Raw genomic sequence first — 26,506 nt, 5'->3', positions numbered from 1 at the left:
TCTTAGAATGCAAGATATTAGCACTTAACTGAATTTTGGAAAGGTTTTCTGGTTAACTGTGATATGATGCTTTACCTGTTAAAGCCATTCTTTCTCTGACGAGGCAAGAGCTATGTAAAAGCAGTTTGTCGGAGGTCACTGTTTATAGGACAGAATCACACAATGTCAGATCCGGAAGAGACCACGAAAGAACTGTTTCTAGCTCCCTCTTTTTATGGATGGGAAAACAGGCCCTGAAAGGAATACGGCATGCTACATGGCACACAGGTAGTCAGTTGGAGAGCAGGACTGGTACCAACATTTCCAACCCCAGATCTTAGGTGTGTTTTCTAGATCTCATCTAAGGATGTTTATGAGATGGACTGCATATTTCTATGGTTTTGTTAACAGAAGTTTTGTTAACTATAGAAATAAGTTGCATTGGCATGAAGCAGTTATGCATTTCTGGCTCTTTTATGTGGAAGTTGCTAGGCTGATTTTTTTTTTCACTTGCATATCAAAAGCGACATGCATCTTCCACTGAATTTTTATAGTATAGTGTTTCTCACATTTTATCACATCAGAGTCACCTGTTAAGACCTGGGCTGCTAGGCCACGCTCCCAGAGCTTCTAGTTCAGTGAGTCTGAATCAGACTCAGGTACAGCCTACAAACTTGCATTTCTAACAAGCTCCCAGGTGCTGCTGCTGCTCCAGAGACCAGGAACCCTCCTTTGGGGACCGCTACCTCAGACTTAATGATAGTTTCAGACATGTGCTCTGGGCTCTGCAGCCCGCTTGTCTCCCCCCACCCTCCCCTACCGCCCCTGCCCTCCAGTCCTGCTCCCATGTTACTCCCACACCAGCCGCCCTCACCATCCCACTCCCTCCAGGTCTCCTACCTGTCGTCCTCACCTTGCCTCTCCAGAGGGTGTGAGTCTTGACCTCAGGCCTGTGGTCCTGAGATACTCAAGTTCCATCTGGTGGGAACCCCCTCACCTTTACCACCCTCTCCTTCACCTTTCTGGCTCCTCTCTTCCTCTCCTCCAGTCTGAGAAAATGAGTGTCCTTTGCTTTGGCTCAGGCTTGCCTCGCCACTTCCAGCTGAAGGCTGTCGTCCCACCCTCCAGGGGAAGAAAGCCTTCCCGGAGCCCTGCCTCACCTTTAGGTCAGCACTCAGTTACTCTCTTCTCTTCCACTGCCAGGCCTGCTGGAGGAGTCGTCTGTGGCAGCTGAAAAAGATTTGCCCTCACTTCTCAACACAGACATACTCTTCCGTTCTGGGAGTTCCGACCTTCCATGCTGATGATGAAAGACATAATTGTTCTAAATTGCGGTAAAATGCACAGAAGTCTACGGCTCATTGGCATTAGGTGGAGTCACACTGCTGGGCTACCATGACCTCCGCACACCACAGACGTCATCATCTTGCAAAGCTGAAACCCCATAGCCATTAAAGGCTAACTTCTCAGCCCCCAGCAACCACTCTTCTACTTTCTGTCTCTGGGTATTAGATGACTAGGTCCCCAACATGCGTGGCATCCTATAGTATCTGTCATCTTGTGACTGGTTTCTCTCCCTTAGCATAATGTCCCCAAGGTTCATCTGTGTCGTAACATGTGTTAGAATTTTTTCCTCTTTAGGGATGAATAATATTCTGTTGAATGCATATACCACATTTGGTCATTCATCTGTCAATGGACAGTTAATTGCTTCCACCTTTTGACCATTGCAGATAATTCTGCTATGAAAAAGACATAATTTTGATTGATTGGGCCTTGCACCCTGAGGCAGGTTAAGCTTTGGATAGCAGTCTCGGCTTTATGCACTCCAGCATCCCCTCACCATGATGCTCTGCTGTGAAGACCAGGGGCTGGTTCTCATGTCTCAGCCCCCTGGGTCTCCGTGCAGCTGGCTCATTGCCCCTCCTTGTTACCTGGGCTTCTGTGATGTGCTCCCACTCCCCTTTCCCTTTGGTGGCTCATCCTCTGGTTCCTTTATCCTCTGTTCTTAATCATTCTGCAGGCTTTCCTGGGTAGACTCACCTGATCCCATCATCAGGAGCTCACGGGTCTGTGTCTCCAGTCCTGGTCGGGGCGGTTTTGTTCCTACGTAGATCACATCTGAACACCTCTTCTTTGAGTGTCCCCAGGCCCCTCCTCTGCACCTTCTTCCTTAAAAATGCCCTTGCTGTAAGTGATGCATCTTCCAGCTTAAAAACCCCAGAGTCATCCTTCACCCCCCAACACCTGCGCTGGACAGATTCTGCCCACCACACCTCAGAAGTACCTCCTCCAACCTGCCCTCCCTCTCCACCCCTGCTAAAACTGGGTTAGTCCCTGTGCTTCTCCCCTTTGCCTCTACTTTTGCTTCCTCCCCCTCTCCCTGGTAGGCCCCTCACACCTCTACCTCCTTCATACTGCTGCCAGAAAACGTTCTCTGCGAAAGCACTTAAGGTCACCCCATTCTGCGTGGGTTCTGTCTGGCCTTGCTTTCCCCTGTGTCCAAGCCCCAGCCCCACACACCATATGCTCTAAGCCAGGGCTTCCCAAGCTTTAGTGTTAAGATGTAGATTCTGCTTCTAGGATGCCCAAGGTGAGCCCTACGGTCTCCATTTGTTACAAGCTCCCGGGTCGTGTTGAGACTGACCCACAGACTGTACGTGGAGAAGACTCTGGAATAGATCTGTGTTTCACAAATAAAGTTCTACCAACATTTTCAACCTATAATGCAAGAATTTTTAAACATTGTGTTACAGTTTTAATGGGTTTTTTTTAATTAGTTAATCTTTTTTCAGTCATAACGACTGATTCACTGTTGCTGTGATTACTTGCCACTTAAAGACATTTTCAAAGACTAAGAAAGGCTTCAGTTTTTAGGAATTACCAAATAGGTCCAGGTGTGTGAATGTGCAGGCGTCACAAAAATGTTTTCCCCTTAAAGAGGTACATGCTCAGGGTCAAGGCTCCCGCTTACGAGCTTCTGCAAAGGCAGAGACTGTCTCTTATTCAGCTGCACCCTCGGAATGTTGGCAGAGGGGAGGAGTCTCAGGTCTTCCTCTAAGAGTTGCTGATCGTGGAACCTGATGGTTTGATGTGCTATGTGCACCCCTGGGTTGGAAGGGGAGCCCCTGCCTCCAAGCCCTTCTGGGGAAGGTGTTTTCAACTCCAGAGGAGGCCTGAGGGCAAGCAGGCAGGGAGGTGCAGACCAAGTACTGGGGAGAGTCTGACTGTTCACCACACCCGAAGGGTCGGGGAAGCAAGTCTCACGAGGCAAAGAATCAGGTTTGTGGGGGTCTGCGAGACAGAAGTCAGGGAACGACGTGGCCATTTTTGACCAGGCTGCTCCAAAATGTTACCTTCCTGTCCCTGGTAACTCTAAGCTCTGTAGTCTGTCAGTGAAGAGCTATGTGACCCGGCCTGTGCCTTCCTCTCCCACTTATTCTCCTACTCTCCCCTCCTTTTTAGGTCCCAGCCCAGTGCAGATGGGCTGCCTTGGCTGCAAGCCCCCTTCCCCAGTTTTCTCTGCGAGACTTGTTATCTCTCAGTACAGGTAGTAAGCTTGGGGTCGCCTCTGCGCCCCACTCCCACTAACTGTGTGACCCTACTTGAGCTCCTGATGTCTCAATTTTCTTATCTCTGCACGGGGAATGACAAATATCTCCGACTCACAAAGTCTAGGGAAGATTCCGTGATGACAAGTGCTTCTCCCAGCAGCACTTAATTACTTAGATGCTGCTGGTTGTCAGTTGCTGCCTGCCATCTGTCCCTCTCAGTAAGCTTGACAGAAGGACCGTGGTGACATTTGTCCACAGGTGGAGCCAGAGGTCTCAGCTGGAGGGAGCTGTGATGGGCAGGGTGAGGCTGAGGCAGTGCCACGCTGGGGTGGATGTGAAGGTCCGTGGAGGCGAGGAGGCGGACGCTCTGGAGGCTGGGCATGTTGAAGGCATCCAAAGATGGCAGCTGGCAACAGTGAAAAGGGGGAAGCTGAAGACCTGGGGAAAGCTGGATTAGAGTGGGGAGCAGTGTCCCTCAGACTTTAACGTGCATACGAGAAGATGCGGACCCCAGAGGTCTGAGGCAGGGCCTGAGAGATTCTGCATTTCTAACAAGCAACCAGGTGATCCTGATGCCTCTCGTCTAGAAGCCACACCTTGAGGCATTGGTGCGGAGCATGACCGCGGTAGGGAAGACGCTCGTGGAGAAGAGCGTACAGAAAAAGCAAAAGAAGCACAGTGGCACCCCTTTCTATCCAGCTCCGTGGGGGATACCTCGGAGTGGCAGGTGCACCCAGGTGTCTGCAGCATGGCAGCCAGATTGGAGTCAGCTGAGCGTGATGATGGAGGAGGGGCAGTAGGGGACCCTGAGGGCTTTGAGATAAGTGTTGAGTGATTTGATTTTGTTGTTTGATACTTCATCCTTCAAGGTCTGGCTTTGCCACAAGAATCCCCTTAGAAGCATTTTTCGTCCCAGGCTGAGCTGTGGTGACAGCCTAGACAAGGCCCCACCCAGCAGCCAGTGGCACACAGCTGTCTTCTAGCACGAACCACGCTGGAAGGCGATTATTTGATTATTCATGCATTTCTCTCTCTGAGCAGCTGATGAGTTCCAGAGAGCACGAACCCGAGACAGCCTCTTACTCACCTGAGCCCCAGCACCGGCCTTAGAGCCTGGCCGCAGGTGGGGCTCATGAGATGCCTCGGGCATTAGGGATGAATGCAGAACGTTCACGAAGGAAAAACAAAAACATGTAAATCCCTGTGACTGAAAGAGCAGGAGAAGCAAGCACTGAGCTGGGGTGGTGGGAGATTGTTGGTGTGGAGGAGGGAAGATGGTTTAAGGAGGCATCAGGATCTTAAGTAAAATGCCGGGAATGTCTTTTGAAGGCAGCGTGTGGCCTCCGGAGGGCAGCTGCTGGGGATTTGGGCACCAGCTCTCAGGGAGAGTTGGACTGTGTGTCTCTAAAGGAGCGGAAGATTCGACCAGGGGATAGGAATTTCAGCCAAGCAACCGTTGTGTTGATCTGAGAGCCAAGAGCACACCTGCTTGTTTTTCCTTCAGGAGAGCACAGGTGCCCAGACTTAGGCAGGTAGAGGATAAAGAATTGCAGCTTCATGAGCCTGAGTAGAGCCAACAGATTGAGACTCAACACAAGGCAGGGCCACAGCACACAGCCCGTTAGCACGCTGGCTCCCTGTGCCCTGTAAGGTGGAGCTCCATTAGCTCCCTGGGCCTTCAGAGGCTCCCATGAGTTGAGGTCAGCCTCAGTTCCCTGATTTGGAAATGGCATCTCAGTGAGAGAGGTTCAGTAACTTGCTCAGAGCCGCAGAGATGGGAAGTGAAGGAGCGAGCCTGGGGTCTGTGGGCCTAGAGGATGTTGGGTGGGGCAGCTCAGCCCTGGAGCGGGATGGGGGGCAGTGGTTGCAGGTGTGGCTCCCAAGGCCCAAGTGCTGGGTGCCTCCCCCCACCCCGCAGTGGGGTTGTGGCCAGAGGAAGAGGAAGAAGCAGGATGAGGTGAACGCGGAAATTGGAGAGGAGGTGGCCAGAGGTTTAAGTAGTTACACACCCTGGGGGCCAATAAAATATGAGGTGACAGCACTTTTTTTAAGTTTTATCAGTTTGATTTTCTTCAAATTCATTATTGCTCATTATAATTTAGGAAATACAGAAAGGTTGAAAGGATAGGAAGAAACTACCAATTATATTTGTGGTCTTGAGTTCCTTTATAATTAATTACCTTAAATAGTTGTGTTCACTGTAGATACAGTTTCATAACCAGCCTTTTTTACTTACTATTCTGATTTAGGGATTTATTTAACCGGGCCCTCTACGGTTGGAAATTGGGTTTTTTTGGTTGCAATTCTCAGTGTGAAGTATTGCTTGGAGGACAATCTCTGCAAATGACTTTGTTTCGTGCCTAGTTGTATCTTGACAGTGGGTTCCTAGGAAAGGAATTAGACCGCCTCCCAGCATTGTTGGGATGATCTGTTCTTATCGCTGACACAGCCTTCTGAAAGTGCAGGTGTAAGCCCTGTGTACATTAGTTGTTTGTTCATTCGTTCCTGCGTGCAGTTCACAAGCATTTATTAAGCGCCTGTGGGGAAAGACTCCACTTTCCGTGGCCAGGTCAGCAGAGGAACAGCTGCCAGCATCTCTGGCTTGACTGGGATGTGTGGGAGTGTTTGATCACACACAGCGTCCCAGCCCTGCCTGCCCCAGTAAGCAGGGACAGCCCGTGGGTCCAGAAGTAAACTTGCGGGCCTCTGTGGCTGCAGGGTCCAGTCATGCTAACCGTGATTGCGCTTTCCCTCTGTACTGTTTGGCGGTGTGGTAAACGCTGAGAATGGTGTTCCCCGTCTTCCCCTCTCCTCGTGCATTCCACGGACACCTATTGAGTACCTCACGTGGGGAGGCACTATTCCGGTGTAAACGTCCCTGCCTTTTAAGGAACTACCGTTCCACCAGGAGTCGGGGATGTGGGAATTGGGAAGAGACAACTAATACGTATTACGTCCGATGGTAATAAATGGTAGGGAGAAATACAGAGTAAGGGAGATAGAGAGTGACAGGAAGACCTCGCTGATAGGCAACGTTTGAGCAGACGCGTGGGGAGAGCTGGGTGGAGGATGTCTGAGGGAGCAAACCGTCAGCGGGAACGGGCAGGGGGGCGGAGTGAGGTGCTGTGCGAGGAGGGCAGGAGATGGTCCTCAGAGCATCAGGACGTCTGGGCCTCAGGGTTTATCTTTTCATTGGGAGGCCCCGTTCACAGGGGCCGTTGCTGCCATTTGAAGCAATTCAGACTCGCCTCCTACCTTTTTGTTGCTTATCTACAGTGGGTGATCACTGAGGCCTGTGTTTGGTGGGGGAAAACTCTGGGAGTTGAAACCCAGGCTTTGGGAAGTCACGGCCTTGGGTGGCTCTTGGGTCTTCTCGTGTGTGTAATGAGGGACTTGAGCTAGGAGATTGGCGAGGAAATGATGAACTTTCCGGGGCTGGGACTCAGTTAAGCGCACTAGTTAGATCTTGGGTCATTTTCAGTTTACTGATTGGAGTAAGTGAAATTGTTGATAGATAGTTAGCTCTTAATAAGTTTGGCCTGTCATGTATTTGTTACAAGCAAGTTGCTCAGCCAGCTGTGGGTGCTTGCAGTGGTGGTAAGCAGGTGGGGTGGAGCCGGCCCCCCATACCTTACCCGTTCAGTCATCCATCTGTCCATCATGCAGTTTTCGAGCACCCAGTGAGTACCAGGCACGAGGCTGCCTGCCCCACAGTGGTGATTTTTAGGAGACCTAGTTCTGCTTCATGAAGTTCATGGTCTAGTGCACCAGTGCTAGCTAGCTCTGCCAGAGGATCATGGTGGGGAGGGACTCTGGTCAGAAAAGCCAGGGCAGGGATGCCTGGGTGGCCCAGTTGGTTAAGCATCCAGCTCTTGATTTTAGCTCGGGGTCACAATCTCACAGTTTGTGGGATCGAGCCCCAGGTCACGCTCTGTGCAGCATGGAGCCTGCTTGGGATTCTCTCTCTCCCCCCTCTCTCTCTGTTCCTCTCCTGTGCTTGCATGGAACCTCTCTCTCTCTCTCTCTCTCACTCTCTTTCAAAATAAATTAAGAAAAAAAAAAAAGGCCAGGGCAACCCCTGACTCACACCATATACAAAAATTAACTCAAAATGGATCAGTGACCTAAATATAAGAGCCAAAGTCATAAAATTCACTGGGGGGGGGGGGGGAGGTGGGTGTGGGTGGGTGGAGGGAAGAGTAAATCTTCATGACCTTGGGTTTACCAATGGGTTCTTGGTTATAAGAAAGCACGAGCAAAAGAAAAGTAAATAAATTGTACTTCATCAAAATTAAAAATTTTGGGGGCACCTGGGTGGCTCAGTTGGTTAAGCATCTCTTGGTTTCAGCTCAGGTCATTATCTCCCTGTTTGTGAGTTCAAACCCCTCATGGGGATCCATGCCTCTCTCTCGCCGCCCTCCCCCACTTGTTCTCTCTCTCTCTCTCTCTCTCTCTCTCTCTCTCAAAATTAATTAAAAACTTTTGTACATCAAAGGACATTATCAAGAAAGAAAAGACAACCTACGGATTAGGAGAAAATACTTGCAAATCCTATATCTGGTAAGGGTTTATTCAGGAAGAAGAACTATAACTCAACAACCCAAATTAAGATAACCCAATTAAAAATATGGGCAGAGGACTTGAATAGACATGTCTCTGAAGATCTACAAGCGGCTAATAAGCACATGAAAAGATGCTCGACATCGTTAGTCATCAGGGAATTGCGAATCAAAACCGCAGTGAGCTGTCACTTCACACCTGCTGAGATGGCTATAATCAAAAAAGGGTAAAAAGTATGGGTGCAGTTGTAGAGAAATTGGAACCCCTTCCATTGTCGATGGGAATGTAAAATGGTGCAGCCTCCGTAGAAAAGTCTCGTATTCTCAAAAAGCTAAACATAGAATTGCCATGTCCCAGCAATTCCACTCCTAGGTATATACCCAAAAGAATTGAAAACAGGCTCAAATAAATGCTTGTACAGAGATGTTAATTGTGGCACTATTCACAATAGCCAAATGGGAAACAGCCCAAGCATCCAACAAATAGATGGACAAAATGTGGTGTCTCTGTGCGACAGCATGTTATTCAGCCTTAAAAAGGAATGACATTCTGGGGCTCCTGGGTGACTCAGTGGGTTAAGAGTCCGACTTCAGCTTAGGTCATGGTCTCGTGGTTCATGAGTTCGAGCCCCGCATCGGGCTTTGTGCTGACAGCTCAGAGCCTGCAGCCTGCTTCCGATTCTGTGTCTCCCTCTCTCTCTCTGCCCCTTCCCTACTCACGCTCTGTCTCTCTCTGTCTCTGAAAAATGAATAAATCTTAAAAAAAAATTTTAATAATAAAAGAATGGCATTCTGACACAGTACGATATGGATGACCCTTGAAGCCATTGTGCTAAGTGAATAAACCAGACACAAAAGGACAAATGTCTGATTCCACTTATATGAAATACTTAGGATAGGTGAATTCACAGAGACAAAGTCGAGGTTGCCAAAGATTGGGGGGAGGAAAGGAATAACGAGTTATTGCTTAATGGGTACAGAGTTTCTGTTTGGAGTGACAAAAAAGTTTTGGAAAGAGGGGTGATGGTTGCACAACATTGTGAATCTAACGCCACTGAACTGTATGCTTTAAAATGGTTAAAATGGCAAGTTTTATGTTCTGTTTTACCACAAGAAAGACCTAGAGAAACAGTGTGAGATTTGGGAAGAGCATGACCGCCAGGAGCCACTGGGTTTGATTTCCCTTCTCCCCGGGTCACTCAGGCACCATCCTTGCCGCCTTTAGCCTCGATCTCTTTTGATGTCAAAGTCAAATGAGGTGACAGGTGTGGAGTGCAGGTCATAGGAGTTGCATCCCGTCCCCTTTAATTCTATCCTTCCCAAGTATAAAAAGATTGTCTGGTAGGGGCGCCTGGGTGGCTCAGTCGGTTAAGCAGCCGACTTCGGCTCAGGTCATGATCTCGCGGTCCGTGAGTTCGAGCCCGGGTCGGGCTCTGTGCTGACAGCTCAGAGCCTGGAGCCTGCTTCCGATTCTGTGTCTCCCTCTCTCTGACCCTCCCCCATTCATGCTCTGTCTCTCTCTGTCTCAAAAATAAATAAACGTTTTAAAAAAAATTTTTTTGGGGGGCGCCTGGGTGGCGCAGTCGGTTAAGCGTCGACTTCAGCCAGGTCACGATCTCGCGGTCCGTGAGTTCGAGCCCCGCGTCGGGCTCTGGGCTGATGGCTCAGAGCCTGGAGCCTGTTTCCGATTCTGTGTCTCCCTCTCTCTCTGCCCCTTCCCCGTTCATGCTCTGTCTCTCTCTGTCCCCAAAATAAATAAACGTTGAAAAAAAAAAATTTTTTAAAAAAATTTTTTTTTAATAAAAATAAAAACAAGATTATCTGGTAGAAAGGACCGAAAAGAGAAAATCTGGTGATTTTTCCCAAATTCTCATCAATTACCTGCTCATCTGTTTGGCCATTTTCCTCCAGGAGGTGTGGGGTGGGGGTCCTAGCCACTTCCGGGCCCCTTGTGGCCACACACCTCTGGTGCTTTCGCTCTAAAGCAAGGCTCCCCTGGGCCCCCGTTTCCCTGACGCTTGTGAAAGTCCTTGGTCCCTTGCTCCTTCTTCCCTTTTCACATTCACAATGGGTTCTTTCGGAAGTTGGAGCCCCTACTCACTAGAAATCATCCGGCCACCCGGCCACACAGTTATGATTTCACCAGGTGAAATATTGTAAACTATAACAACAAAAACTGCCGGTGAATTGTTTGAGCTACGTGGACAAATGTCTCACGGTGGGATAGGAGGAATGAGTACAACTTGGGAAAAAAATAAATGCTCCCAATCAAGATGACACTGCCTGTCGGCACGTTGTATCTGATGTGCGTGGATCAGAGCCCACCCTGCGTGGCTGCTCCTCTGCCTTCCTGCCCTCTCCTTCCCCTCCAGGGCTAGCTACCTTCGGGTGATTGGAGCCAATGTGTCTCTCGTAGCTGTGGAGTTAGATTCTGCACTGCCCGTGTACCTCCCACAGCTCACTGCAAGAACAACAAGGTTTAGATGCCAAGTGGCTATCCCCTGCCACACCTCAGGTGCCCCACCCCATGGCTGTCCCAGGAGATCCTTGGCTTAGAGTCCCCCCCCCCCCCACCAGGGTGAGGGACAAAAGGTCTAGTTGAGCTCAACTAGAGAAGCCCAGCCTTCTGAGGGCTGCAGTGAACCTGGGCCTCCATCATGAGTCCTCCAACTCCTGGGATTCCTGAAGGCAGGTGCAGTGGAGGGGGCGACTGGCCAGCTCTGGGGCTGGTGTGCCACTCTCAGGATCCCCCTGGAAGGAGAGCCAGTGGTCACAGGGTCAGAGAAGCCCCAGGCCAAACTGAGGGCCTGGCCTCAAGAAATGAGGTGACATACTCCTGTTCTCCCACTGCTAATAATTAACCCGGGATGACTGCCTGTAGACCTGGAGGTGCCTTCAGATGTCATGCGCATGCACTCCAGCCCACACCTTTGGCCAAAAACGAGAGGAAGTCATTTACTACGCATCCTCAACTCTGAGAGATGTGTGCCACATTTTAACTTTCCTCTAATCGGCACGACCTGGGCCGTCCGAGGGTACTTTAAACTTTTCTTTACATTTTTTTCGAAACACCTGTTAATTCAATTGTGTCATCTTAGAACGGAGGGAATACGGTAATAAATACCCAAGTCATTACTCAGGTTTCTGATATTGCAGAATTAAATGGTGTGTGTGTGGCGGGGGGTGGGGGGGGGTAGGTTTTCTGGACCATTTCCTCCTTAAGAGGAAATCTACCAACATGTGAGCTGTGGGGAGTGTTTACAAAGATTATCTCAAAAGGTAAGAACATACCTTTAGTCAGGAAATTACAGAGACAGTAGTGATTAAGTGGGGCCTTTTCCCTCCAGTGAATCACCTGTAATTCATCTTCCTTCCCAGTCATGTGGGCCAGTGGACTCAGCGGGCAGGAGGTATGTGATGCCCCGCACTGAGCTGGGGGTCGTCGCCCCATTTGGAGGCCAACTGTGTGACTCCAGCATGGCTCTTGGAGTCTAATCTACCAGCCTGTAAATTGGAACAGGAATGCTGCCTGCCAGCCTCAGTCAGAGTGAATGGAATCAGAAGCAATGGGTGCAAGAGTATTTAGAAACCTCTGAAGCCCCTGAGGACCCTTGGCTGTTCCCCAGGACAGGAAGCCAGGGGGAGGCAGTGGCCCAGGGACTAGGAGTAAGGTGGGAGATGGGCGCATCAGAGCTCCTAACAGCTGCTGGTGAGTGTTTGCTGTGAGCCGGGCAGGAGGGCCCTGCTCCTCAGAAGTATTTACTTGTGCAGAAACCAGATTTACAGAGTTCATTTGACCAATGTCCTGTGGTGTTGGGAGTGGTAGGGCAGAGGCTGGAACTCAGATCTGACGTTCCTTCAGGCTTCCAATGGGCCCAGCCACCAGGAGCCCCCAGGCAGTTCCCTGCACTCCTTAAAAGCAGAGAATGGATTGTATTTCTGTATTCCCGGCTCCTAGCATGTGGAAGACCTCACTACAAGCGAATGTAACAATGGCAGCAACAAGATACATTATTTGCTGACTAGCATTTTGGCATGCCTTTCTAAGTCTTTTTAGAGTCCGTGCAGTTCCCTCTCATAAATTTTCTGACTCCATCTCACCAAGTCAGAAAGTCCTGGAAGTCTGACTAGCGTACATGAGAATACATTTTATCTTGTTTTCTAGAGAGGCTGGGTTGCTATACCTAATATATCCGGAGATGGCCCCTCGGGTTAAAACCTTACAGGCAGGGGGTTTTAAATTTTTTTTTTTTTACATTTATTTATTTTTGAGAAACAGAGTGAGACAGAGTGTGAGTGGGGGAGGGACAGAAAGAGAAGGAGACAGAATCTGAAGCAGGCTCCAGGATCTGAGCAAGCAGTCAACACAGAGCCTGATGCAGGGCTCAAACCCACAAACTGTGAGATCATGACCTGAGCCAAAGTAGGACGCTCAACCAACTGAGCCACCCAGGTGCCCTGGGAAGGAGATTTTAAAGCTGGAAGGAGCCTTCCAAAGGCTCTAAACTAGGAAATCAATGAAAGAAAACCAGTGAAAAGTAAAGAAAAAAATAGAGCAGTGGCTTCCCAGTTTCCTTGGCTGATTAGTGACAAATAGGGTGATGCTTTCAGCGGGGGGTCAAGGTTTCAGGGTTGGAGGATATTTTTCTGTTTCCTTGAGATAAAATCATGGCGAGGGCTGCTGGTGGTGAGGATTGGGTTTCTCTGGCCAGGCTGCCACTGGCTTCAGACTCCTTGGCAGGAACAAAGCTGGCAGGATGGTCCTGTTGTGAGATCCCAGCTTCTTGGCTGGGATGAGTTGCGATTAGCACATCTCAAACCTTTCAAAGTGACTTTAGCTGTTTTCTTTTCTGAAGGCTTCTGCTGCTTTTGGCTGTAAAGGGGTGGGGGCTGGAACCCAACATAGAAATACCATGGACTTACACCCAAATGGGCGTGTCTGTGCCCCGAGGGCAAATATTAGCACAGTATTTTTGTAAAGTTTATGCAACTTGATTCATGGCCCTGTAGAGTAGATTTATTCCATCCTGTTTTCCAGTCTGTTTGGGGCCTCATGGAACTATCCAGAGGGAGAATGGAAAGAGACTGGTAGCTTAATTTTAGGTGGAAATAGCTCAATATAAAACATACTCTACTATCTATACTTTGAGCTTTTATGTATTGCTTTTGGTCCATTCGTATTCTTTTATCCCCTGTTTCAGTGATGGGGTCATTCTAGTTTTTTTCAAGACTGAAGTACCCGTTTAGAATTCTTTCCCGTGAGGGGCACCTGGGTGGCTCAGTTGGTTGGGCGACTGACTTCGGCTCAGGTCATGATCTCTCAATTTGTGGGTTCGAGCCCTGTGTCGGGCTCTGTGCTGACGGCTCAGAGCCTGGAGCCTGCTGCGGGTTCTGTGTCTCCCCCTCTCGCTGCCCCTCCCTTGCTCATGTTCTGTGTGTGTGTGTCTCTCTCTCTTTCTCAATAATAAATAAATGTTAAAAAAAAATAAAAAAAAATAAAGAATTATTTCCCGTGAGAAGTCTGTGTATAAGGAATCTCATTTTGAACAGTGCCTACTTTGAGTGGACTTACATGTACAGAGACTTAACCTTGGCACTATTGAAACAAGTCATAATAGAGTCTTGGTCATGGGTGCTCAGGGTACACCCATCCCACCTCCTCCAGGGCTGGTCTGCCCTCTGCGACCTTCTCACCAAAGGTCTTATCCGCCTTCTCTGCTTGATCACCTCTAGTGACAGGGAACTCCCTCTCTCCTGACACAGTCCCTATCATATTTGTGCAGCCTTGACTATTCAAAAGTTCTTCCTTCTGTTAAAGAGAAATCTGTTTCTTTTGTCCTTCACCCATTTGAACCCTTGGGGTCTAAACAGACCAGCCTAAAGACAGTAGTCATAAGTACCATTGATTGGACCCTGCTAGGTGCCAGTTAGTTTCAGACATACTCAGTGCTTAAAACCTTGAAAAGCATAGAAAATCCCCCTCCCCCTTTTGTAGGTAAGGAAAAGGGTGAGTGATTGCTAAGTTCACGCAGCTACTAAGTGGTTAAGCTGGGGTTCCAACCCACATGCGATTGATTCCATTGCTGCTGACCTTCCTACAGCCTCACGCCACATCATGTGTGACAGCTGCTTGGATTTTTGAAGCACCAAATCTTCTCCCTGAGATATCTCTAGGATACCAGTTATGCCCGAGACACTCCTGCTAAATCTCTCTCCTTGCATTTCCTAAAATGTGTTTCCCCTCCTGACTTTTGTATATGCACTGCCATGTTGGAAGCCCCTTCTACCTAGTTGACTTCCTTTTATCCTGCAAGGTTCCCCTGTGACACCTTTGTGACCTGGTCCCACTGCCCACCCCAGTCAGGTCGGGACCCCTCCTCCTGTTTTCTCTGGCACCCTGGGTGTTCATCTCCCTTAGATCTTGAAACTCCAGGTACTTATATGCATCCGGCCTGACATAGAGCAGGTGCCCAGTAAATGAGTATTGAGTAAATGGTCCAAAACTCCTTTGCCAAAGTAGTACTAAAGGTTAAGAGTGATTATAAGCACGATTGAGGGTCTGTGCAATGTAGTCCTAGTCCAGTGTGGGACTTTGGCCAGTTGTAGGGAGGATATGGGGACAGCTTGTCTGTAGGAAGTCCTGGAGTCCTTTTCCTCCACATGGTTTGGTTCCATCATTCCAAGGCCTGGAGTTCCTTCCAGGAGGCAGGCTTGCTGACCTCTGAAGGTTCTGGGTCCACTGAGGTGGCATCTTAACGGGAGAGGTTCACTAGACACTGTTCAGAGCCTCACCTGGGGGGAGACCACATCCCATGCTTCTCATTTCTCTGCAGCCCATACTGCACAGATGCCAGAAGCATCCACATGTGTGCTGCTCACAGCCCTGGGAGAGCTCACAGCCCTGGGAAATTTGGGGCAGGGGTGCAGTTTAGCACTGCACTGTGATAACCTTTCCTAAACATTAAAAAAAAAAAAAAAACTTAAAAAAAATCTCATGATGGGGTGCCTGGGTGGCTCAGTTGGTTAAGCGTCTGACTTCAGTTCAGGTCATGATCTCACGGTCCATGAGTTCGAGCCCCACATCAGGCTCTGTGCCAACAGCTCAGAACCTGGGGCCTGCTTCAGATTTGGTGTCTCCCTGTCTGTCTCTGCCACTCCCCCTGCTCACACTCGCTCTCTCTCAAAAATAAATTTAAAAAATCACAGGAAGAGGGGAACCTGTCTGGCTCGGTCAATAGAGCTCACAGATCTTGATCTTAGGGGCGTAAGTTTGAACCCCATGTTGGGAGTAGAGTTGACTTAAAAAAAAAATCTCATGAAGTTGGTGTTAAAAGTTAGAAGAGTAGTCCCCTCTGGGGGAAGTCCTGTTTGGATGGGGGCACGAGGGGGCTCCTGCCAGGCTTCTCCTGAGAGCTGTGCACTTAGGATTTGTGAGGCTTCAAGAAAAAGGTGGGGTTTGGGCAGTGACTTCATGTAATAGACCCAACAAGGGTAATGAGCGTAACGTGAGTGTTCTCATCGCTTAGGGGCAGCTGGTGCGTTCAGTTCCTTAGCTTCTCATCGCCACCCTGAAAACTTCGCTGGTGGAACGTTAAGAGGTTGGCTTCTCTTTATAGCAACATTACCTCTTTCCCGAAACCGTCCACAGCCCCCACGGAGTTCTTCATCTTGCCCTTTAGGTAGCCTGAATCTACTCCTTGTTATCTCCCAGTATCAAGCGTAACTTTCTTATTTTGTTAGTTTTGCCAGTGTCATGGTGTCGAGCCTATAAATAAACCCTGACTCCGTAATAAGAAAACTATTTGGCATTTTGAAGTTGTAGGAGAAGGAGGGCGCTAATTACGGGTCTCTGTCTGAGAACGAACCCTACAAATTACCCCACCCTGCTTCCTGGGGGCCCTAGTTGGTGATCCACTCCCTGAACAAATTACAGGAGCTTTGGAACAAATGATTTGATCCCAAGACTGTGCGTCTGGAGTGTTCAGATTAATAATTGCAGGATAATTTGAGTAGTGAGCTGAGCTATTGAAGGGACTTGTATGAGCCTTTTCTCCCATGTGGTGGCAAATAATGTGAAATGCGAGAGTCAGAAACTTTCATAAATGTGCTCACAGCAGCATCTTTTCTTCTAAATAAGATATTAAATACTTTTATATCTGCATGCCCAAATTAAAAACCAGTCTTGTGTGCTAATACTTCCGTTGTCAGCTGCAATTATTATTTTCATTGACAGCCGTTAAGCTTTAAAAATGCTGTTTAAAAATTAATTTGTCCTGAGCCTCTGTGCTGAAAAATCAGGGCATTCGCTGTAACACTGAATTAGCAATATGAAAATGCCATCCTTAATAGATTTCTTTCTAATTTAGAAATGTGTATAGTGATTGTTTACATTATAAACTAGTTTTTAAAAGAAGTCCATATATTTATCTTTGTATTTAGGCAGTGTAGTACTTCGGATATTAAAAAGGCAAGTACGAAGGGGGGGAGGAGTAATTGCCAGAAAGCGGTATTGATAAATTTACGGAAAATAGTCATGAGGAAAACTCAGTTTCATGTAATCAGTTGTATGGTAATTTTTTTTTTGAGAGAGAGACAGAGTGAGTGGGGGAAGGGCAGAGAGAGAGGGGGAGGGAGGGAGGGAGAGGGAGAGGGGGAGAGAGAGAGAGAGAGAGAGAGAGAGAGAGAGAGAGAGAATCCCAAGCAGGCTCCTTGCTGACAGTGCAGAGCCTGATGCAGGGGCTCAAACTCATGAACCATGAGATGAACCCATGACCTGGGCCAAAACTAAGAGTCGGACACTTAACCACCTGCACCACCCAAGTGCCCCATTGCAATTTTATCAGATGCACATAATTTAGAATTAATAAAGTAAAATAGTACATACAGAAGTGTTTTTGGGGGGCCCCTGGGTGGTTAAGCATCCGACTTCGGCTCAGGTCGTGATCTCAACAGTCCGTGGGTTCGAGCCCCACATCAGTCTCTGTGCTGGCAGCTCAGAGCCTGGAGCCTGCTTCAGATTCTGTGTCTCCCTCTCTCTCTCTGCCCCTCCCTTGCTTGCACTCTGTCTCTCTCTCTCTCTCTCAAAAATAATAAACACTAAAAAAAATTTTTTAAGAAGTGTTTTTTTAAAATACATGAGTATTTTACAAATGAGAACTAAAATCACTATCTGGTTGGGCTGAGTTTCATTAATAACTTTTGAAAAGCCTAATCACAAAATGTACATGTCTCTCTTCCTTTTGTCTCTTTCCTTCCTTACCACGATTGTAGTTGACTGCCCCTCATTTCTGCAAAAGCACATTACAGAAGACCCTGCTGCCTTTTTTATAACTTGGATGTTACGAATCGTTAGGAATCACTGTCTGTGAAAGATGTGAACTAATTTGGGTGAACAAGCCAAGACATCTGGTTACATAATATCGAGTGATAGAACCCATTTTTGAACTAACATTATTTTTGTGTTGCTTTCTTCCTCTGTTATGACAACAGTGCTAATCCCAGCACTGACATATAGACTGGAAAGTCTGTGCTACTTTAACAATGTCTTAGGAAGTGCTTCCCCAGACTAAGTAAGGGGACAGCTGCTAAGCTACAGAGAAACTCCTTTTAGCTCTGCAAAGTGATTTGTAATGTAGGAAAACTGACGTAGAGTGCTGACCTAACCAAGCCCTTGGCTGTAGTCACATACAGTCAAAACCGAAAGGAACCCTGGGATCATCTGGTTGAGTATTTTCCACTGCATGGTGCTTAGACCTGCTGTGTCTGAGTCCCCTGGGGATGCTTATTAAAAATGCAACTTCAGTCTGACAATTAAAGCAATGGCAAGGTCCTGGTTTGGATCCTGGATCAGGAGGAAAGAAATAAAGGACATCATTGGAACAATGTGCAAAACTTTAATATGGGCTGTATATTATATAAGTGCTTTTATCAGTGTTAAATTGCCCAGTACAATAATTGTACTGTGGCTTGAAATGTCCTTGTCATTGAGAGACATGCTAAATATTCAGAGGTAAAGGGGCATAATATCTACACCTTCCAAGTGTTCAGTAAAAAGCATAAGGTGTGGGGGTGTATAGGAGAGAAAGCATATATGACAGAAAGTTAATTAAATCCTGGCCAATGGGGGTATATGGGAGTTCTGTTTTTCTTGCAACTTTTCTATAAGTTGGAAAAAATTAACTTTTAAAATGCAGTTTCTTCAGTCCCTACTAAACCATAGATTCTGTAGGTGGTGCCAGGAATCTATTTTAACAAGCTCCCCAGATGATTAAATCAAGCACATTAAAGTTTTATTTAAGTCTTTGGTTTAAAAGTCTCATTTTAATCATTGTTTCTTTGTTCGCAGCTTAATTACTAAGCATACATTCTTACAGTTTGATCCGATCTTAATCTAGAGCTTAATAAATAAATCCCCATCCAGATGTTTATAAATCTTTAGAAGGGAATACCCCACTTCAGAGAAGTTTAAGGAACACGTAAACCTGGCCATAAAACAGCCTAGAGCTAGAAGCTATCCTGTGTTTGTGTTTTCCTGTCCATATGCAATAGAGTCATGTGTGATGGGCATTTGCCCCCTGAAGACTTGGTTAACCCATAATGAAGCCCGAGTGCCATGTATTTACAATGGAAAGGTGGAGAAAGCAATATTGGTATTTGATGAGTCATCTCTCTAGCATGGCTGATTTTACATGAGTGTTTATCTTCCATGTTAGAGACATCCCTCTCTAGCCGATGAGGCATCTGTTGGGGCTCATCAATATCCTCCCCACCCCTACCTCCCACCCCCACAAAAACCTCTCCTGACTTCACTGGGGAAGAAGAACTAGGGAAAAGGAGGGAATTGGGCTACAAAGAAGGCCTTCTGTACTGTGAGAGATTTTTTGAGTTGAACTGTGATTAGAAAAGGGAGCAAGGCTGTGCCTGTTTCTCTCCAGGAAGTAGAAAGTCATAGGGCAGGAGGTGCCGTGTTTTCCTCTGATGGCCACTAGGTGGTAGCATTGGCCTAGGTCAGCGTGATGATTAGTCAGGCTGATTCCTTTATTGAGCCACCTGTGGTTCATTTGTAGTGTTTACTCACAAATTAGGTGTTAATAAATCAGAACTGCTTTTTTTTCTTTTAACTGAAACTTGCACTCTTGAGTTAGAGGTCTAAGTTCTCATTTTGGGAAACAAGGGTATGAAATAACCTCAACGTTTTCTTTTAAAATGACTAAAATGGGGGTACCTGGGTGGCTCAGTCATTTAAAGGTGGGACTCTTGATTTCGGCTCAGGTCATGAGCTCACGGTTCATGGGCTCGAACCCCGTGTCGGGCTGTGTGCTGACAGTGTGGAGCCTAGTTGGGATTCTCTCTCTCTCTCTCTCTCTCTCCCTCTCTCTCTGCCCCTGTCTCGCTCTCTCTCTCTCAAAATAAATAAACTTAAAAAAATAAAATGACCAAAATGGAGTTCTTTCTGACTTTCTCTAATGGAGAAGAGTATAGTCCTCTCCCTTCTGTCTGTGGTTCATGTGCTTGTAAAAGAACAGAGTTCCCTGGGTCAGCATGTAGACCCTTAGGAAATAAAGCATCACCTCTTCCCTGTCCCCAGCTCCAGGGCAGACAGGGAGCCCAGAAAGGATAGTGGTTGAAGACTTGTCACCCAACCCCACCCACAAGGGCTCCGGTGTCCCACATGCCACAAATTGCCGCATCCCACGCAATATGCCCCCTGATTCTGGGACCTGTGTTTATAGAGCAGCTCAAAGGTATGTCACCTATCTATCTCTTAACCTCACAGGCTGTCTCTGTTGAAATAAAATTTTAAGAAACAGAACATTTATGGAAGGCATTTGAAATCGGGGTTGGCTACAAAATCCAGATTCTAGGCAGCACCTGATGGCATTAGAAGCACAGTATTGTTGGGCATCTGGGTGACTCAGTCAGTTAAGCGTCCAACTCTGGCCCAGGTCATGATGTCGAGGGTCGTGAGTTGGAGCCCCACTGACAGCTCAGAGCCTGGAGCCTGCTTTGGATTTTGTGTCTCCCTCTCTCTCTTCCCCTCCCCTGCTCACACACACACTCTCTCTCTCTCAAAAATAAATATTGAAAAAATATATTAAACAAAAGAAGTTTAGCAGTGTTAATACAATGCCTTTTATTGAGTACCTAGTCTATGTCCCGCCAGGTGTTAACTCACACTCATGGTGTACACTGGGCCCCCACTGTGCACTAAGGGAGATGTTGAGTCTTCCTGTATGTCTTGCAGGTACAGTCTGATAAAATCTATAGTCACAGTGGAACCTCTGTTGTGCAGAACAGATACTGAAGCCACAACTGATTGGTTTTGATTTTGAAAATAGAGCAAATAAGGCTTCCATATTATAGAATACATCAGCTGCAGCTGTAGCCACTTGTGGTTAGGGAGGCCAGTGTGTTCCTGGTGAGGTTGTGGCTTTGTTTAGAATGAAGAGGCTTATAAAGGAAGCCGTAGAAACCCCGGGTTCCCCAATTGCTGTGGTTCCGGAAACTGGGCAGTCAGTCAGCATCCATTGTCTTGACAGGATTGTTTAAGAGAATTTCAAGACAATCTGAAAACCCTGCCTGGCTCGATTATGTGGTTATTCAACATGAGGCTTGCTCTTCTCAAGGTACGCTTTAGGAACAATTGTGGGGAGAATATATCTGTGACTTTCATGAAATTCCTGTTCGTGACATTGTTAGGTTTCAAGGCCTTTCATATAGCAGAGATCGATGTGCAGAGGAAAGAAGTATCTCTTCTGGGTCGCTGGCTACATGACTATGCTGGGGAACGTCGTTAACCATGGTCAAGTTAATAAGTCCCACCGGTACCCACCCTTGTGCCAGCTGCACAGAGCTGCGAGGGCCGGGAGCAGTTTGAAAATCAGTGCCTGCTCTTAGCACGTCTGTCCATCTGACTGTCATTTGGAGGCTCTTGTGTGAAATCACTTTTGGTTTTTTCCATCCAGAGTCATGGTGTGATGAGCTCTTAGTGTTAGCTGCCCTGAGGAACTACCCCACTGTTTCCCGTGTGACCCCCTCAGTGAATGGCTCAGATTCCAAGGAACCTGTATTCTTAAGTCTGACCATCTGGAGCACATCCTGAGGTTCCCTGCAAACTCTCTCCTCTGGCCATTGACTGCCTCCTTCCTGTGAGGGCTTCCCAAAGGGAAAGTCACTCTGTCACACCCCAGGTTGCTGAATCACCGTCTGTGGGTGTGGCCAGGACAGGCCTGGGTTTTTTGTTTAAAGCTCCCCAGGTAATACTGATGTGCACCTCCCACTAGAATCATGCTTGTAATGATTCTATTGTATCTTAAAAAAAAAAAAAAATTCTAGCCCACCTGAAATTCTTAGACAAGGACTAAACAATAAATTTGACATTTTAAATTCAAAGTGGTTAAAGTATTATGGAACACGTTTGTTGTCTTTTGATAACTCTTGGTATTACTCAGAAAATGCATCCCTGCTTCTGATGACATTTTCGTTGGAAAGGGCAAGGTGGAGGTGGTGGGGTGGGTGGAATTTTATAAGTGACAGAGTACTTTTTCTCCCACTGCCGGTCCCCGGAATTTGTTTTATTAATATTTGAGATTGCCTGTCCCTATCTACAGAAGAATGGAGGTTTGTCTGGAGCTCCCGCTGTAGGAAGAGGGACCAAGTGCACCCTTCTCTCCTGGAGCCTTCACCTACTTTGTGTTTCTGCTTCCTGCCGCTAAGCTGTGCCTCCAGTGGTCCCCTGAGGCTTGATTCTCAGGCGCCGGTCTGCTTTGTGCTCATCCCTTCCTTGCTGCTGATTCCCCAGTCTTGCTTTCTGACACTGCCTGACATTTAGTGCTGCTTTTCCAGTTATCCGTGACTTGTTCCTCACAGTGTGAACCCCGGATCAGCGTCTCTGTCACCTGGGAGACTGAGAATTGCAGACTCCCGGGCCCCCCTCAGCCCCCCTTGCATTCTAGGTTGCCCCTGTTGTGTGCAGCTTACAGTGTGGGGAACCCTGGTCTAGGGGATGTCCCCACCTTCGTTCCATCCTCCTTCCTGCTCCCACAACCCAAGTTTGTCTTATCAGGTAGCACTGTTTTTCCAGGTGCTAGTCTTGGCCTCATTTTTCATTTCATTTTTCCTTTTACTCATTGAGTTGTTGTTCAGCTATTTCTTGGCTGCCTCCCAGAGCTGGGTAGGTGAGTAAAACCAGACCTGGTCCCTACCCTTGTGAAGCTTAGCTTCGGGTGGCAGAGGCCAGTGTTAAATACGTCACCAGCTGTAACTGTGGCATTGTCCTGAGCACCACACAGGAGAGCCTCTAACACAAATAGTAGTTATGGACACCAGGGAAGGCTTTGCTGAGGAAGTGATGCTTGTGCTGGGCACTGAGGACTGAAGAGGAACAGAAAGAACTTTCTAGGCAGAGGGAATAGCTCATGCAAAGGCCCAGCTCATCTTGGAAAGTTTGCAGAGAATTAACAAAAAGAACATTAAATTGCCCTTAAGTCCTTCACCTTTATCTGTTCTTCCCTCCAACCTCGTCAGATTTACACCTCCTCCGTTCCCTAAGCTGAGGAGCCGGCCTAGGCCCTTGGCTTTCCTGCCTGCGTGATGTGACCGTGTGCTCACTGCACACTTCCTCAGTCTTTTTTTAGTCTACTGCCCTACAGTTGCATTCACTAGAAAGACCTCTTTCCTTGTCGTTCCCTGAATAGAGAGTCAGATTTTAAACTAACTCCCTCTTCCTCCCTGTATTATTTTAAGTGAACTTGATATTGCAGTATACAGACAAGTACACAAATAAGTGTAGAGCTTGATGAAGCCTCACAAAGCGTGCACACCAGGATCAGTACCCAGATCAACAGAATATTATAAGCATCCCAGAAGTCCCCTGTCCACTTCTGGACACTGGTCACTTCCCACAGGGGTGACCACGCTTCTGTGCTCTGTTAGCGTTGATCAGTTTTGCCTGTTTCTGAACTTTATGCAAATGGATTCATGTTGTTGGTAATCTGTTGTATCTGGCTGCTTTTGCTCAACATAACGGAAGAATTCACTTGTGTTTCACATCACAGTGGTTCACTTATTTCCTTTGCTGTACAGTTAAGCATGGTATGACTATACCACAATTTCCCTCTGTTGATGGGCATTTGAGTCTTTTCCAGTTTGGGGCTATTATAAAAATTCTCATGCATGTCTTTTAGTGGGTAAATCTACATTTTTCTGTTGGGAATATGCCTAGGAGTGGAATTATGTCACAGAATATGCATATGTTCAGTGCTATAGCTTCTGCCAAACCGTTTTCCAAAAGAGTTGCGCTAATTTTCATTCTTACCAGCAGTGCCTGAAAGTTCCAGTTGCCACATACCCTGGCCAGCACTTGGTTTTGTTAGGTTTCATTGTAGCCATTCTGGTGGGTATGTGGTACCATTACTTTGTGGTTTTCATTCGCATTTCTTTGACAACGAACGTGGTTCCCATTTTCTGCCAGATTGCTTGTTTCTTTGTCTTACTGGTTTACAGGCGCTCTAAAAAAATGTTTATTTATTTTTGAGGGAGAGAAATAGCATGAGCGGGGGAGGGGGCAGAGAGAGAGAGGGAGACACAGAATCCAAAGCAGGCTCCAGGCTCTGAGCTGTCAGCACAGAGCCCGACGTGGGGCTTGAATTCACGAGCCCTGAGATCATGACCTGAGCCAAAGTCGGACACCCAACCAACTGAGCCACCCAGGTGCCCCTAAATGGTGTCTTGTAATGACTGTAAGTTACTTAATGTAGTTTAATTGACCAATAAGTATCTTAATATTTTAAATCATTGGGGCGCCTGGGTGGCGCGGTCGGTTAAGCGTCCGACTTCAGCCAGGTCACGATCTCGCGGTCCGGGAGTTCGAGCCCCGCGTCGGGCTCTGGGCTGATGGCTCGGAGCCTGGAGCCTGTTTCCGATTCTGTGTCTCCCTCTCTCTCTGCCCCTCCCCCGTTCATGCTCTGTCTCTCTCTGTCCCAAAAATAAATAAACGTTGAAAAAAAAATTAAAAAAAAATATTTTAAATCATTTTTACATGACATTTAGTTCCTTAAACAAATAGTAGAGTTCACAAATATATGCAAAAAGTTAAACATAAAAAATTAAAAGCCTGGGAAATATAAATTAGGTTCAGACCAGGGAGATAAAACACACAAATAAGCCATATAGTTCTGTTAACATGTTACAACAGAGCAATACATTTTGCTTAGAGCCGCTTAGAAGTCGAATGGAAACACCGTCTGTTATCTGGTTCTCATTTGTCTGAGGTCTTCAGTTTTATAAGGATCAAAGCAGACACGGGATAGGTGGACTGTGAGGTGCATCTACACGTAGCAGGTAATTTTCATGTCAGAGAGCTAACAAGTGTACTTTCTGTTACAGGTTATTCAACGACAGTTATGACCTCCCGGTTACGTGCATTGGGTGGAAGAATTAATAACATACGCACCTCAGAATTACCCAAAGAGAAAACTCGATCTGAAGTCGTCTGCAGCATCCGCTTTTTAGATGGCTTGGTACAGACTTTTAAAGCCAATGTAAGGTCTCCAAATTTAATCTTTTCTGAATTAATGCTATTAAGTCATAATGTTTCTTCATTTTATAAACCAAGATATCAAAACTTTTTATTTTTTTAATTTTTTTTTAACGTTTATTTATTTTTGAGACAGAGAAAGACAGAGCATGAATGGGGGGGGGGGGGTCAGAGAGAGGGAGACACAGAATCTGAAACAGGCTCCAGGCTCTGAGCTGTCAGCACAGAGCCCGACGCGGGGCTCGAACTCACGGACTGCGAGATCGTGACCTGAGCTGAAGTCGGCCGCTTAACCGACTGAGCCACCCAGGCGCCCCTCAGAACTGTTTTTAAATGAAAGCTTGAGGTCTCAGATCTTGTATGTTGAGATTGGCCTGGAAATAACCCTAAAAACTTTGCTCACATTCTTGTTCACCTGGAGTGCCTTGCCCCACTTCTTGGTGACACGAACTGAGTGACACTTCGATGTTACCTGTTCTGTGGCATCTTCATCAGCTTCCTGAGCTCGTTCTCCCATAACGGTGCCCTGCCTGCTTTATTAGAGCCCATGTCACATTTCGTTAATAGTCGTTATAATTACTAGGCTGTATGTTCTTTAAATGGTGAGCTCCTGGGGACAGGCATGGTGTCATCTCCCCTGGGCCCGGTCCAGGACCAGGCACATAGCAGGTGCTTATTATGGTATGAGTTCATGGGTCCAATCTGGAGGGTAGTAAGATGTGTGCCTCATAAATGGCAGGGCTCAGGGAGAGCCTGGCTTCTCCCACCTCAAGCTCATGACAGACACAGGACTGGAAACGAGGCCTCCAGTATCAGCCACCAGTGAGGTCCTTGAACTGTAGCAGTCATGCCGTCCCGCCCTCCCCCAGTCACCATTTAGGCCCATGACCTCTGCCTGTCTCTCCCATACTCTGGCTGGTCCTAAGGGGGTCAACCCCAGTCCTGGACTGGCTGCCAGCATCTGCCCCAACCTGGAAAGTTCAGTGTGTAAGGAGAGGGGTTGGAAAGGGAAGACTGGGTACAAGAGAACAACCAGGGGTAATAGAAGGCCACAGAAATTGACAGGGTAACAAAAACTGTCCCCTGGGTCTTCCACCTCACCCCTAAGTTTGCCTCCCACTGACCCCAGGTCACTATGGACCTTGATGGCTGAGTAGACAAGAGGGGAGGGCAGTTTGCAGGAAGTCACAGCATGGCAGTTTCTCTAAAAAGGTCACGTATGCCTCTTCCAGATGCTCTAAATTGACAGTATACGCCTGGCTCCTTTGTTGTTGGTTTGGGAGCTATTCCTTTGCTGTTTATCTTCTTTCTGACAAGAACGTGAGTGTTTATTCATCAAATGTTTACTGGGCACCTACTATGTGTCAGGCTTCATGCTGGTTATAAAGAATACAGCAGTGAACAAAACAGCCAAGTATGTGGCCTTTTAAAGCTTACGTCTAGTGTGAAGAAATGGACCATAAACAAATGTATACTGTGTCGGGTGGTATGTATTTAGAAGAAAAATAAAGTGGGATGAGGAAGGTAGAGAGTGCCAGAGCAGGGCAGTTGTGGGGTTGTCATTCTATAGAAGTGACCAGAGAAGACCTCATCTAAAAGAAATGAAGGAAAGAACTATGTTGTTCTCTGGAGGGAATGCACATTCCAGGTAAAAGAAGTAGCAGTGCAAAGGTCCTGAGGCAGGATCCCACTCAGTGTAGTTGCAGAGCAGTATGGAAGCTAGTGTGTCTGGAGTAGAATGAACAAGGGGGAGAGTAGCAAGAAAGGTCAGAGGTGATAGGTGTTGGGTTGGGGAGGCTGCTGCGTAGAGCCTTATAGGTCATCCTGAGGGTGCTGGTTTTATTCTGAGGTAGGCAGAAACCATTGGTAGGTCTGGG

General features: G+C 47.3%; 1 protein-coding gene across 2 annotated transcripts in view; it reads left to right on the top strand.

Annotated features, from left to right (window-relative positions):
• PTPN3 (protein tyrosine phosphatase non-receptor type 3) overlaps nucleotides 1-26,506 on the top strand; it is a 152,960-nt gene that overhangs the window by 44,569 nt on the left and 81,885 nt on the right. For both annotated transcript variants that reach the window (XM_043566470.1, XM_043566471.1), the window contains exon 2: nucleotides 24,479-24,633. In XM_043566470.1, the coding sequence (XP_043422405.1) occupies nucleotides 24,479-24,633 (155 nt within the window). The remainder of the gene's footprint in view (nucleotides 1-24,478; nucleotides 24,634-26,506) is intronic.

Source organism: Prionailurus bengalensis, chromosome D4 (genome assembly GCF_016509475.1).
Source record: "Prionailurus bengalensis isolate Pbe53 chromosome D4, Fcat_Pben_1.1_paternal_pri, whole genome shotgun sequence".
NCBI lineage: Eukaryota > Metazoa > Chordata > Mammalia > Carnivora > Felidae > Prionailurus > Prionailurus bengalensis.
This window is presented reverse-complemented; position numbering and strand designations above follow the sequence as displayed.